Here is a 13,749-nt window from a genome sequence, read left to right on the forward strand (position 1 = left end):
GCGTCTTCGCCTCCCATTTGCTCTTCAACAGCCTCCTGGTGCATGGCGCTTTGAAGGGACGGCGCGGCATGGTGTTGGCATGGTTAGTCTACCATGGGATCTTCACGAGTCTGCACGGCGTATCCGTCACCACAGGCCTCGTCTTTGTTTTCCTGACAGGCCTCTGTCTATACTTTATGGTGTTCGTCGGCTGCGAGGCGCTGCTAGCGACGTTCTGGTACTGGTTTGCCGTCGTCCTCAGCTTCTTCTGGACGATGTCCAGGCGCAGTGAATACCCATAGAGAAAACAGAGAAGCAGTGAGACGATGCGGACGCAGATCAGTGCGGAAAAAATGCCTGGAGCATAAATACCGCATTTACTGTGTTGCTTCCAACTCTGACTCTCTATCTTCAGAGGCGTTGCCATGACGTCTCGGAACCCCACCCGTGTTTTGAGGCCTGAAATGTGTACGGTCCCACGGTGCAGTCTGGTGCTGGGGGACAAGTTTCGCAGTACACGGCTTCAAATCAAAGTACAGGATGTTTACTATAGCGAACATTCGAAACGATGTTTTCTACAGCTGCAACTAAGTTCCTGTACTATATACATTAAACCGTCAGTGTTCTTCCTCGATACCGTCGAGTAGGTGAACATAAATTCAAAGTGACCAAGGCGGACTTCGCAATACGTTTATTGTTCCGATAAGTGCAGGTGCTGGGCCACGGCAAGACACATCATGACAAACCTACAATATGGATAATGAACACACACAGCCTTCTTGCACATTTTCACCGCATTCCCCCGGGATCACAAGCAGCGTGTTAGCGTCTTCAAACGTGAGGCGGATGAGAAAATGAACAGAGCTCGAACCGCGCCAGATGTAAGGTTACCAAGTTTATTCACAACACTTTGTTGGTGATGCACACGCAATGGGATTGTGCCAGAACACAGCCATGGATAAACACATTAACACATATTTATGAGTATCATTGAGCGGAATGATAAGCTACATCACGATCAACCTCTCGATACTCTTGTCAGTGTCCTTCCCATGCAAGCAAAAAGCTGCAACAATGCATTGCGGTACAGTTCTGAGCCTCAGCTTTAAAACAGACTGCATTCACCTACAAGAACAGCATCGTGCGCACTCCGTCCCCCAAACCATCGATCATGGCTCTGGCGTGATAGAACCTCCCATCTCACTGGCCGCCATCTTGTCCATGAGCGTCTTCACCTCGGCCACGACAGTGGACTCGTCCAAACCGAGGGGAGCGCAGGCGTGGGGCGCACGCGGTGCTGCAGTCGCGGAAGGTGAGGAAGCTGGTTGGCGTTGCCGTCGCAGCCGGTGTTACATAACGGCCGGCAGCGACGCTCCTCGGCGTCGTAGCAGAAGCGAAGCAAGCGCCCGAGGCAGAAGCCCGGTGCCCGCTCGGGGGCGCAGACCTCTGGCACGAGGAGGGAAGTGTCATGGTGAGCGGGGGGCAGGGGGGGGGGGGGGTGGGGGGGGGGGGGGGGGGGGGAGGGGGAGGGGGAAAGGGTTGAATCGAATGCATCTCTTTTGGATATGCTCGGGAGCATGCCGACCGTCGAGTTGTAAATCAAACGTAACGATCCAAACAAAGGCGACCTACGCAGTGGCTTCGTCATGACATCTGAAGACTGTGACGCTTTCAAATCAAATAGCGGTTGGCCCCATGAAGCACCAGCGTGCCTATTATCGGTTTCAACATTTCTGTTTTAGGCTCGTGCTCAAACACACAGCAACGCAGCGCCTCTCATGGTGCAGAAATGCACTGGATTTGGATCCAAAAGAACAATGACCCATTCTCCTCCATGCGATCCTATGACCAGGATGAGCTGCGATGCATCACGAATGAACATCTCTTGGGTATCTCGAAGCAGCAATAACACGGTGGTGAGACGGAGCGGACCGGGCGGATGCTCAGCCGTGATGTCTCCGCCCACAGAGTGCCCAACACGTGGTCAACTTCCGCGCACGACGGCACAACACGGGATCGGGGGTCACAGTGATCGATGCGACTCTCACCGTCAACTGTTATGGAAGACACTTCTAGATGATGCTGGTTATACTAGATCTTATGCTACGTGGATTCTGCAGAAAACTCGTCAATACAATCCTGGGAGGGCGGACCAATATTCAAGACAAGCACGGCAGCTGCAGCACGCGGCGAGTCAGTGAACCACCGAGTATGTCCGCGCTTGTTTGCCATCGTAGGCTCGAGCCTTACCTCTGTCACTGAGCTGTGGCAATTCCTCGGCCTGGCACATCTGCTGGCAGTCCGCGAGGTTCAGAAAGTTGTTTTCCGTCGGCACGCATCCCGTAAACGTGAACGAGACACAGCGGCCCAACGCAGAGTCGAAAAAATACCTGCGACATCAACACGCCGACCTTGTCATCGCTGCACCTGATCGTGTGACCGGACAGCAGACACGAGGCACATGGCGCGCGACCGGTGTCGCCGCTTAACGCTGCTCGATTCCACATTTAATGCTGCAGTTGGGGGACCGGAAGAAGTGGGCCAATGCACGCGCCAGTGGTGTCGTGCGCGGCGGTGCGTGAACTTGTATATTGTATTCTTTTCACGAGAGGGAATGTGAGGCTGGTGTTGGCAGACGAGTATACGTAATGCGCTCCTGTGGTAAACACGTCCTCTGCCCGGTGGGCATGACCGGTGTATATACAGCATGCTCTCCTCCCACATCGCTTTCCTGGCGTGCTTGAGAACAGTGCACATTGCAAGGTCAGACGTCAGCAGCTGGTGTGCACCGTCAGCACGCGGCTCCCGGATGTCCAGACCCGGTCCTCAGGCGCCGTGACCCGGTCCTCAGACGCCGTGACTACTCCTCAGATGTTCTGACGCGCTTCTCAGACGCTGTGACCCATTACTCAGGTGGGCCGACCCGGGCGTGGGATGTCCTGCCTCAGTTCCCATACCATGCCAAGTGCCTCGGCTATTTCGACTCGGACCGGGTCACGGGTGATGACTAACGCTCCGTAAGTCGTCGGTTGACATGGGGGAAAGCCTCGACAAACGTTACGAGAAAGTAGTTCACCCAGGCCGTTAACGTGAGCAATATATCAACGTTGCATCTGATGACCGATGTCGCCATTGCTCACCTGTCTCCCAGGGTCTCAAAGGCTCTCCTGCCGTGCGGTTCCCAGACGCTACCGTACAATCATACACCAACAGCTCCTCAGATATGAAGGCGAACGACTCCTTGCCCAGTCTCCCGCATCTCAACATTGACCTACCCCACCTGAGTTCTGAGAACCTCACGACGGTCACCCGACCTCTCATTCCTCATCCTGTCCCATCCCCTCTGGTGCATCTAATCGCTCAAAAGCTCCATTAGCCAGCCAACACCTCGCCCCTAACTGTCCCCTCCCAGCCCCGCCAGCGCCTCCGCCCCCCCCCCCCCCTGCCTCGCGGCCTGGCCGGAGGGCCGACGCTCACCTGGACTCGCGGACCCCGCAGTTGACTGCGTCGTCCTCGACGGGCGGCAGCAGACACACCTCCTGGCTGTCGACGGCGGCGCCGCTGCCGCAGCTCAGCAGGCACGCGCGCTCCGACTTGAAACGGTTCTGGTTACCGCCGCAGCCCGAGTAGGTGAAGCGGCGGCAGCGGTTGGTCGCCGTGTCGTACGCAAACCTCGCCAGTCGGCCGTCGCAGCGGCCCGACTCCTGCCGCTGTGTGCACTGGTCTGCCGAGGAGGGGACGAGGTCACTGGTCAGCGGCGTAGGGGACGGGGTCACTGGTCAGCGGAGGAGGGGACAGGGACGGGGTCACCAGTCTACGGAGGAGGGGACAGGGCCACTGGTCAGCGGAGGAGGGGACGGGGTCACTAGTCTGCAGAAGAAGGGACAGGGCCACTGGTCAGCGGAGGAGGGGACAGGGACGGGGTCACCAGTCTACGGAGGAGGGACGGGGTCACTGGTCTGCGGAGAACGGGACGGGGTCACTGGTCTGCAGAGGAGGGGACAGGGCCACTGGTCAGCGGAGGAGGGGACGGGGTCACTGGTCAGCGAGGAGGGGACAGGGACGGGGTCACCAGTCTACGGAGGAGGGGACAGGGCCACTGGTCAGAGGAGGAGGGGACGGGGTCACTAGTCTGCAGAAGAAGGGACAGGGCCACTGGTCAGCGGAGGAGGGGACAGGGACGGGGTCACCAGTCTACGGAGGAGGGACGGGGTCACTGGTCGGACGGGGACGGGACGGGTTACTAGTCTGCAGAGAGGGACAGGGCCACTGGTCAGCGGAGAGGGAGGGACGGGGTCCAGTCTGCAGAGGAGGGACAGGGAGGGGTCACGGCGGAGGGGACGGGGTCACTGGTCTGCAGAGGAGGGACAGGGCCACTGGTCAGCGGAGGAGGGGACGGGGTCACTGTCTGCAGAGGAGGGACAGGGCCACTGGTCAGCGGAGGAGGGGACGGGGTCACTAGTCTGCAGAGGAGGGAACGGGGTCAGTGGTCTGTGGCGAGGGGACGGGATCACCGCTTTGCGACGGCGGTATGATGGAACTGGTCTTCTGTGAAGGGAGAAGGGTATCACTGATCTTTAGTGGATGGTAGGACAGGTTCCACTGGTCTGGAATGGAGGGGAGGGGAGGGTGTAAGTGGTCCATAGTAGACAGGAGCGGTACCACTGATGTAGAGTGGAGGTGGGAGGTGTCCGGGTGTACCGCAGAATGGGCGGGGTGCCAATGGTGTGCGGCGGAGGGTGTGTGGGCTACCACTGGTGTGCGTCAGAAGGTGTGTGGGCTACCACTGGTGTGCGGCGGAGGGTGTGCAGGCTACCAATGGTGTGCGGCGGAGGGTGTGCGGCGGGGGTGTGTGGGCTGCCACTGGTGTGGCGTGGACAGAGGAAGTTACTGCTGGTCTGTAGAGGAGGGCAGCCGTATTGCCGATCTGGTGGGGGTGAAAATGTAATTGGTCTCATTGGAACGAGAGGAAGGTGTCACTGTCTGAAGCGAACGATAGGGACATTAATATTCTGGGGTGGCGTTGGTGCCATGGATCGGCCCTGAGATGGTTGGAGAGAAATATAAGGTGAGAGCTGTGCGTACAACGCTCGAAGAGGTCGACTGCTTCTGTAAGAAACGTAATGGTGGCTTGGTGCAAGGTAGCAAAGATTGATTGAGCTGTTAAGGGGAGGGGGAGGTGATTTATTTTACTTTAATCTATGCAGCAAGTAAATACGTTGTATTGTGTAAAAGAACTGTGGTGGGTCGCATTGGGTGAACATAACGTTCCATTGGATTAGATAGCACTTATCAGGATTGACATTGCACATGTCGCGTTACACATAACCTGACCTTTCGCGTCATGGATGCAACTGAGAAGATGCAGCCACCACATTTCGGGTGTATTGTCCGGTAGCAGCCATTATACATAAGACGAAAACTGTGAAGGTTAAACATTCTCTGTGAACCAATGAGAGTTAAATACGCGCAGGCGCCCGAACACAGCTAACTGAAATATGCAAGAGCTTAAGTTGGCAACGGAGTCTTTCGAAGTGAAATGAAATGCATAACAGCTAGTTGAAGTCAGCACTTACCTCTCGGTTGGCATGTATCCCTGCACTCCTCCCTGGTCATGAAGTTATTGCTTGTTCAGTGCAACCCGTGTATGTGAACGGAACGCAGAATCCCCGACGACTCGAATACCTGCAAACGCAAAATAATTTAGCAGTCATCTTAACGAGTTGTGAAGACAGGGAAACGGTATTCTTTGCCTTCCAGATGCTTTGAGCTACAAGGAAACTAGGCGAGATGTGTGAAAGTTGCCTATGTACCTAAGTTGCGCCTATGCACTTATGCATTCTAGGTGGTCACAAATATCCATACCACTTCCCAATTTCCCGGGGAAATTTTGAGAACTTAGCCACTCGTAATACAAATTTATATCGGTTCAGCATAATGCTAAATACGAACGTCAGCGAACCTTGCAAAGACTCACTCCCGTGCCAACGTCTCACACGTGGAAGACTACCCCGTGATCAAGCACCCCAGGCCGATCGAACAAAGCCACACAAGACCCCGTCCCACACTTTCAGGAGACCTTCGCTCATGTCGGCCAACCACCTTGCCTGCCCAGTCCCTGCCTGCCACCCCACCTCTTCTGCGCCCTCCCCGTCCTCCTCTCACGTGTATCGCTTCTGCTGGCGGCCGCAGCTGGACGTGTCGGCCGGCTTCTGCTCGGGCGCCTCCAGGCAGCGCTGCTGCGTCGGCGGCCGGCCGCCCTCCGAGTCCCGTCCCCGGCACGCCGCCTGCAGTCCCGCAGCGAGCGGGAAGGTTATTGGCCGTGGCGCCGCAGCCCGAGTAGCGGAAGGAGCGGCACCGCGCCGCTGCCAGGTCCCAGAAGAAGCGTGTCCACCTCGTCCCGGCACGGGCGGTGTCGTTCGTCTCCGGCGGCTGCGGACAAGTCATGTCAGGGTCAGATCAGGTCAGGCCAAGCAAGAGAGGTCACCTCGTCCCGGCACCGCCGTTCGTTCGTCTCCGGCGGCTGCGGACAGGTCAGGCCAGGTCAAATAGATCAAATCAGGGTCAGATCAGGTCAGATATGAGCGGTTGCCTAACCCTGCACGGACGGCAGTTCGTCTCCGGTGGCCGCGGACGGGTCAAGTCAGGTCAAAGAGATAATTTTGCGTGGGCATGATTGGTGTCGCTCATCTCCGCTGTCTACGGGAAAGGTCAGGCCAGGTTATAGTGACTTGGAAACTTGGAAGTCGCGCACAGCTGGCAACTGGCTTTAACGACTGGTTGTAGATCACATTAGGTGCGGTAAGCAATATGCAAAGAACGAAAAGACTCCGGCAGCATCCGTTCTCCAGCCTGCGCTACTCAATCCCGGGTGAGACTAATGGGATACAAAGTTTCCTGGCACACATACCGCTCTCGTCTTGACATCTCACGATGGCGGCTTGTTTCTTGTGGTCCTCACCGACCCCCGGACCCTCGTCTCGCTTTTACCTGGCTGAAAATGCCAGCCTGATGTCTTTTTCAGCGAGTCACTTTTTTGTTCTTGTCTCGTTGTTACCTGCTAGCAGACTTATCGTGTCTGGTTTTCACCTGGCCGCATATATTGTTGTCGTCTTGCTCCTACCTGTCACAGGCTATAAATCTGTTGCCGTTTTGTAGTTATCTGGTTTCTGGCAAATTCCCATCTCGGTTTCACCCACCCAATTTTGGTCTTATTCTCGCTTTTTTCGTCGTCTGCCCGCAGCTGCGCCCTACTCCCGTTCTCACTTGGTTGCAGATCTCGTTCTCGGCCCGGTTGTCGTTCTGACAGCGCTCTAAACATTCCGCTCGCGTCAGAAAGTTGTTGCTGTTGCCCTCGCAGCCGCCATACTGGAAGGTCTCGCAGGTGCCCGAAGCCGGGTCTCGGTACCAGCGCGTCTCGAAGGCGGTGCACGGGCCCGGGTCAGACGGCAACGAGCACATCCCAGCACCTGGTGGAGAGACGGACAGTGAAGAGGCAGGCGACAGCAGCTCGTACCCCGGATCGTGTTGGAACTGTGCAGATACTACCTGGGGTGCAGCCGACTTCGCATATTGTCTGTTCAGACGACCGTGGCGGCTCGTGTGCGGTACATCGCTGATCAGAAATAGTGTATGTGCACCTTTCATTTAATGTGCCATTCGTTACGGTTTACCATAATGCTATTGAAAGGTCCGCGATGAATGGTTCTTTTTGGTTGCGTGGAATGCAGCTACGCTTCAAACCGTAAATAATCGTTATATTCCCGCACGGATAATTTGGCTGATTTTGCACAAACAAAATTTGTCAAGAAAAGCTTCGATATGTGGCGTTCCGATTTGGTTCATGTTGTGGCCACAGAACGAAGAACCTCGCACGATTCAACGAAATACGGGATGCGAAGCTAGGAAACTACGACGGAGATCACCAAGATTTGTATTCCGTCAAACGAAGACAGCGTGGTTCGTTATGGATACCCGAACTGTGCTGCGTTTCTTTTAAGATCTTGTCCGAATTGTGTCAGTAGCTGACTGGCTATTGCAGTAAGTAGTATGGCAGGCACTACCACCGGAGCGGCCGAATAGGTCTACAGTGTTGCTTTTTTTGGAAGAGGGTCCATGGCTAACCCACTAGGAGGGGCATGCATACACATAAACATCCTTGATGCGCTGCAGACATGGAACTGATCGTTACCAGCGATAGATACACTCCAGACTGGAAATGTCAGCTGTTGAACATTCTACACCAAGAATACCCACCTTCCGTGTTGCTGGCATCGCAAGCCTCCCTACACTCCCGCATTGTGAAGAACATATTCCTGCCTCGTTCGCATCCGAACGACGCGAAGGAGCGACATCTCCCGTCAGCGGCGCTGAAGTAGTACTTGGTTTCACGACCACCAGGCCGGCAGTTGGAGATGGCTTCGGGCTCGGCACGGCAGAACTGGGGCCTCTCACCACCACCTGAATGAACAGAAGTTGGGCCATGGTATGTGGGCCCCGTACGTTTGGCATCCCAAGGTCGAACTGCTCATCCCAAGGCTCATGTTTTGACATCCCAAGGCTCATGTTTGAGGACTGTGATTGCCGTCCGTCTTTTCCGTAATAATGTTATGTAAGACATGCTATAATATAAGCCTCCCAGCGCCGGGTCAGCTGAAAGGTCAGGTTGCCTAACGGGTCAACACCTCACTCGTGCCCGGGTCCGCCGAGGCGGACAGTGTTTAGTAGACGCCCGTGCATGCGCACCGCTGTTGTAGCGCAATAGCCGAGCCGAGCCGATATCCAGCCGGCGAGAATAACGCATGCCATAACATTGATGGCTTTCAAAATGAAAAGCGTGCTTTGTTGCGTAGGGTACCTAAAGCTCTGCAACAATCCTATCATTACACATTTTGCTGCGCCGTGATTGAACTGCAGCTTGCTGTTGGAGCCGGACTGTCTCCATCTAACAATGTCCCCACTCCCAAACCCACCGAAGCACTCGGCAGCGCTGCCAGATGCGCGATAGTCCTGCACCGGTCAACAGCCGGACGCCCTCCTCACCTTCGTCACGGCCACTGCATGCCTGCTCGCACTCCCGCCGCGTCAAGAACACGTTTCTGCCCCGCTCGCAGTCGACCGATACGAAAGAGCGACATCTACCGACGGCAGCGCTGAAGTAATACTTGGTCTGGCGGTCACCAGGCAGGCAGTTCGGATCATCTTCGGGTTCTGCGCGGCAAAACTGCGGGATACCGCCGCCACCATTATCTGAAAAAACGATTTTAGAGCAATTAACGGACCAAATGCGCAAAAAGCTAGTCGTTGCACCATCATCGTTGGAAGCGAATGAGGCCTTTATTGGATGGGTAAGACGATGCGCTACATCAGCCTACACTTCGATGAAAAAGATTATGTGCTGTACTTCCCTTGTCTAGCTTCATCTTGCCTCCTCACGACACCCCAGTTATCCAGAGCTGGCTACACGCACCTAGGCTACACGCACCTAGCAGTAGGACGGGCCCCCTGGCGGGTGCCCAGTGTGAGGGCAGAGCACGTATCCTGAACGGGGCTCCCTGTGCGGACCGAGCCTTGGCGGAGGACCCGCAGTGGATGCAGTGTTGTCCCACCAGTATCCACTTGCCTTCATCTCGTGGCACCGAAATGATCATTAGTGACCGAGAAGGCTCTTATCAAACCAACACCAATCTGAGGAAAGAGACTCACGGTCGCTCTCACCTGTGTCTCGGTTCTCGCACACCTCCTCGCATTCCCGAGCGGTGAGGAACACGTTTCTCCCACGCTCGCAGCCAACGGACACAAATGAGCGACATCTGCCGACGGCAGTGCTGAAGTAGTACTTGGTCTCGCGGCGACCAGGGCGGCAGTTGGGGTCCTCTTCGGGCTCAACACGACAGAGCCGGGGCTGGTTTTCAACTTCACCACCTGATGGGCACACAACACGTTAGCAGCTGTATACTTAGCAGTGAAAACGGTTGAGTTGTCTAATATGTATGTCCAAATATATCTTCAAATGGCGGTCAATTGGTTTCCTTGCGAGGATATCGCTGCAAGATCCACCCCATTTCGCTCTTTTGGGTTTTTCACCCACTGCCCCTCCCTCACCGGCATCGCGGTCGCCGCAAGCTTGTTCACATTCCCTTCGCGTCAGGAACACGTTTCTGCCTCGCTCGCAGCCGACCGATTCGAATGAGCGGCATCTGCCGGCCGTGGCGCTGAAGTAGAACTTGGTCTCCCGGCTGCCAGGGCGACATCCTGCAATATCCTCCGGTTGGACTCGACAGAACTGCGGTCTTTCGTCCTCTCTTTCACCTGTGGACAACACAAAATGAGAGTTCGATACTGGTGTAGTGCACTTCCAATGTCACATGTAGAACTTCGGCATGAGCTTCCTCTGAGGGCACCCTCCATACCTCTATGCATGCCTGTAGGTATCACACATGCCTGCATGTATACATGCATATAAATGTACCTATGATACTTCATACACATACATAACATAAACAGAATATATTTTCAGCCATGAGATGCAAAGCTAATCCACTGTGGAAGAAGCTCGGCTCCTCCGTATACTAACAGTTCAGGGTTTTAGTACATACACTCATAAGTCACACCTTTAATGATGTGACCAGGATGTTACCCAGGATGAGGCCAGATCGTAAAATATGGCGCTGTTTCAGCCAGGTTGCACCACTTTGTCGCAATATTGAACCATTTTTTGAATTTGGAGACGCTGTTAGGTTCGAGGCCCATTTTAATGCTCTGACGGCCAGCGTCATTTTTAAACATATCAAAACCACTCCGCGCGTCTAAAGCTGCCAAAACGTGCTCGGGCTTTCGGCTCCAGGGAACCCCGCCGCCACCTCCAAATGGCCACGACCCAAAAGGCCCCTGCATTGACTACCTGGTCTACTCATTGTATATATAAACGAGCTTGATGATGACCTGGCAACTCTTTGTAAAATATTTTGTCCGAGCCTTCTGAATGTATTGTCTGTGATCAGAGTTCATGCCACCAGTGCTCGCTGCGTGAGCCCTAGCCCCGACACCAGATCGTAAATATACAGGGCAACGGCAGAATTAAAGGAGGAAAGCTTAACGCACCGCCATGCTACGCTCGGTTCGTCACGATCTTTGACGTCACTTAACCTTTAGGGTGGCCACTGCCACCGGCCATTCCTGTCAACAGCAAATAGCGAGAACCTAAAGCGGCTCGAATCCCCCCGCCCCCCGTCACGGGTGGGTAGATCGGAAGATAGACGCTCTAACCAACCACGCTATTGGGACGGACAGCGAGAACGGCTGCACTGCCCTTACAAGTCAGCCGGTTCGGAGATAACGCCGTTAGCAGACATTTCAGTCAACAAGAGCACACCGAACGGGATGGCTCCGACCGTGACCCAACTCTCACTCCAGCGATCTAACCCTCCCCCTCTGCCTCCTCTGCACTCACCGACGCGCTCCCGGGCGCGCAGACGGAGAGACAAGATTCCCGGCTGGTGAACATGTTGTCGCCGCTGTCGCAGCCGCGGTAGGTGAAGCTGTCGCAGGAGCGGCGCTCGCGGTTGAAGTAGAAGCGCTGTTCGCCGCCTGACGGCCGACAGCCGCAGGCGCGCGGCGGCAGCTGACAGAACTCCGGCGGACCGCGGTCCTCGCGCCTGGTGGCAGCGGCGGCGCAGCTGAGCTCCGAGTGGAGCAGCACAGGGCGAGTCCACTAGACGACCGAGTGAGTCCACCGCCGGGTGAGAGAAGGCGGGAAGAACGGAGCCGTTGACCGACTGCGTGGGTAGTTTCCACAGCAAGAGGATTGGTCAGCCGTTGTACAGACTTACTGGTGCTTACTGTGTAAGTAACTGGTGCTTACTGAAAAGACTGGTAAACACGCAATAGCCAAGACAATTTTTTCCAAAAAAGGAGAGGAAACCACTTTGCCTTGGTAGTATTGACTATATGTGACTATAGTTCCCACGCCAGGGCGACAAAAAGGGCGGCATGAAAAGGGCTGGCTGACTGTTTTTGCTCGTTCATGTAATAGGGAGTAAGACATGCTGGTCAGCACTCGATAAATACAGCTGCACAAGAGCTTCCTCTTCTAGGTAAAGCCTCGGGGCAATATTTTCATTCACATGGTGAACGTAGAAGCAGTGGGTTATTCACGCCCGTACATGGAGAGGAACACACGAGCTGCCGTGGTAAGAAGGCGACCAGCACATCTGCACCCTCCCCCGCTCTGCCTCTCTCTCCCCCTGCCCCGCTCTGTAAGCCTCACCTTGGCTAACGTCCCGCCACAGCGAGACTGACACTCCGCGCGCGACTCGAAATTGTTGGCGTTGCCGTCACAGCCCGTGTAGAAGAACCACTCGCATCGGCCGGTGTCAGTGCTGAACGCCAGCGGCGCAGTCTACCCCTGCAGGTGCTGCCGGGTTCTACGGGCAGCCGGCAGATGGCTCCTCCTTCCCACCGCCCGCGCAGCTCTGCAACACTCCTGCCACTGCGCAAAATCGCCCGTCAGTTTGATCTAAAAGTCAACAGTACTCAAATCCCATTTGCCCAGAAGCACGTCACATGGCTTAACGGAAACTACCTCGCATGCATTCCAACAAGAGACAGGCGGGCGGGTAGGACGGCAGGTAGCCCTGAAAACGACGGATTCAGGTAGACATTAGAAACAAGCATCCGCCGTTCGTATCTCAGTCTTTCTTCGTCCTGCACATCCTGGCACCCCAGTTCTCTGGGGAAGGCTGCCTGCGCACATGCGCAGATTTAAGTGCATTCAGGTGAGGACCCGGTCCGAAGGCCGAGCACACATCCCGCACAGAAGTCACGGCGGAGTCTCGGCAGAGGACCCCCGCAAGCGAGCAGCTTTGTCTAAATACTATTCACTCTCCTTCATTCCAACGAACTAAAATTGTCGTCAACACCTCTAGTCCATACCAAACCAAAATTGGAAGCAGACCTGCATCTCTCATAGCGATACGCGCAGTCCAATTGAGAATCAATGACAAGCCGCTATATGCTGGTGAACCAGCATCCTCTGTCTGGCTTAGGCGCACACTTCATCTTCGTCTTGCCCACGATGCATGCAAATCAGTTGAAGCAACGGCCTGGTCACCTCAAAAACAAAAAGGTTTTCGTTTGTTATTTACATAAAAAAGGATATATATATATACATATATATATATATATATATACATATATATATATATATATATCTATATATAATATATATATATATATATATATATACGAAGGACTATGACCACTCACCTATCACCTAAACAAATAAAAGGCTTCAGTTTGTATCTGAATATATATCTATATTATTATATAGATATCATATTATATAGATATATTCTACCTATATATATATATACCATATATCATATACCTATATACATATATCTATCATATACATATATACATATACACACAATATATCTATCTATATAATATAATATATATATATACTATATATATATAATTATATATATATATATCATTGAAGGACTATGACCAGCTCACCCATATCACCTAACAAATAAAAAGGCTTCAGTTTTCTCTCTCTCGCTCTCGCTTCCCCTCTTGTCTCTCTCTCTCTCCTCTCTCTCTCTCTCTCTCTCTCTCTCTCTCTCTCTCTCTCTCTCTCTCTCTCTCTCTCTCTCTCTCTCTCTCTCTCTCTCTCTCTCTCTCTCTCTCTCTCTCTCTCTCTCTCTCTCTCTCTCTCTCATCTCTCTCTCAATCTGATACATCACTGCTTGTTTTTTCGTGTGA

The 13,749-nt window shown here is 54.1% G+C and overlaps 1 protein-coding gene across 1 annotated transcript; it reads right to left on the reverse strand.

The window, feature by feature from the left end:
- Positions 1 to 6,140: 6,140 nt before the first annotated feature.
- LOC119107268 (tissue factor pathway inhibitor-like) lies at positions 6,141 to 13,504 on the reverse strand. Its single transcript, XM_037230689.1, has 8 exons — positions 13,501 to 13,504; positions 11,404 to 11,568; positions 10,084 to 10,290; positions 9,697 to 9,903; positions 9,022 to 9,228; positions 8,236 to 8,439; positions 7,246 to 7,448; positions 6,141 to 6,218 (listed from the first exon to the last, which is right to left on the reverse strand). Exons 1-8 carry the CDS (start codon positions 13,502 to 13,504, stop codon positions 6,141 to 6,143), a joined length of 1,275 nt encoding a protein of 424 aa, XP_037086584.1.
- Between the last annotated feature and the right edge of the window lie 245 nt (positions 13,505 to 13,749).

This window comes from Pollicipes pollicipes, unplaced genomic scaffold, assembly GCF_011947565.3.
Source record: "Pollicipes pollicipes isolate AB1234 unplaced genomic scaffold, Ppol_2.1 Scaffold_6686;HRSCAF=7923_pilon_pilon_pilon, whole genome shotgun sequence".
NCBI classification, from domain to species: Eukaryota; Metazoa; Arthropoda; class Thecostraca; order Pollicipedomorpha; family Pollicipedidae; genus Pollicipes; species Pollicipes pollicipes.

Coding starts and splice junctions, on each gene's coding strand:
- LOC119107268 (XM_037230689.1), bottom strand. Junction 10,291..11,403: donor AGAGGAGGCAGAGGGGGAGG/GTTAGATCGCTG, acceptor TGTTGTCCACAG/GTGAAAGAGAGGACGAAAGA. Junction 7,449..8,235: donor CGATGCCAGCAACACGGAAG/GTGGGTATTCTT, acceptor TCTCTCCACCAG/GTGCTGGGATGTGCTCGTTG.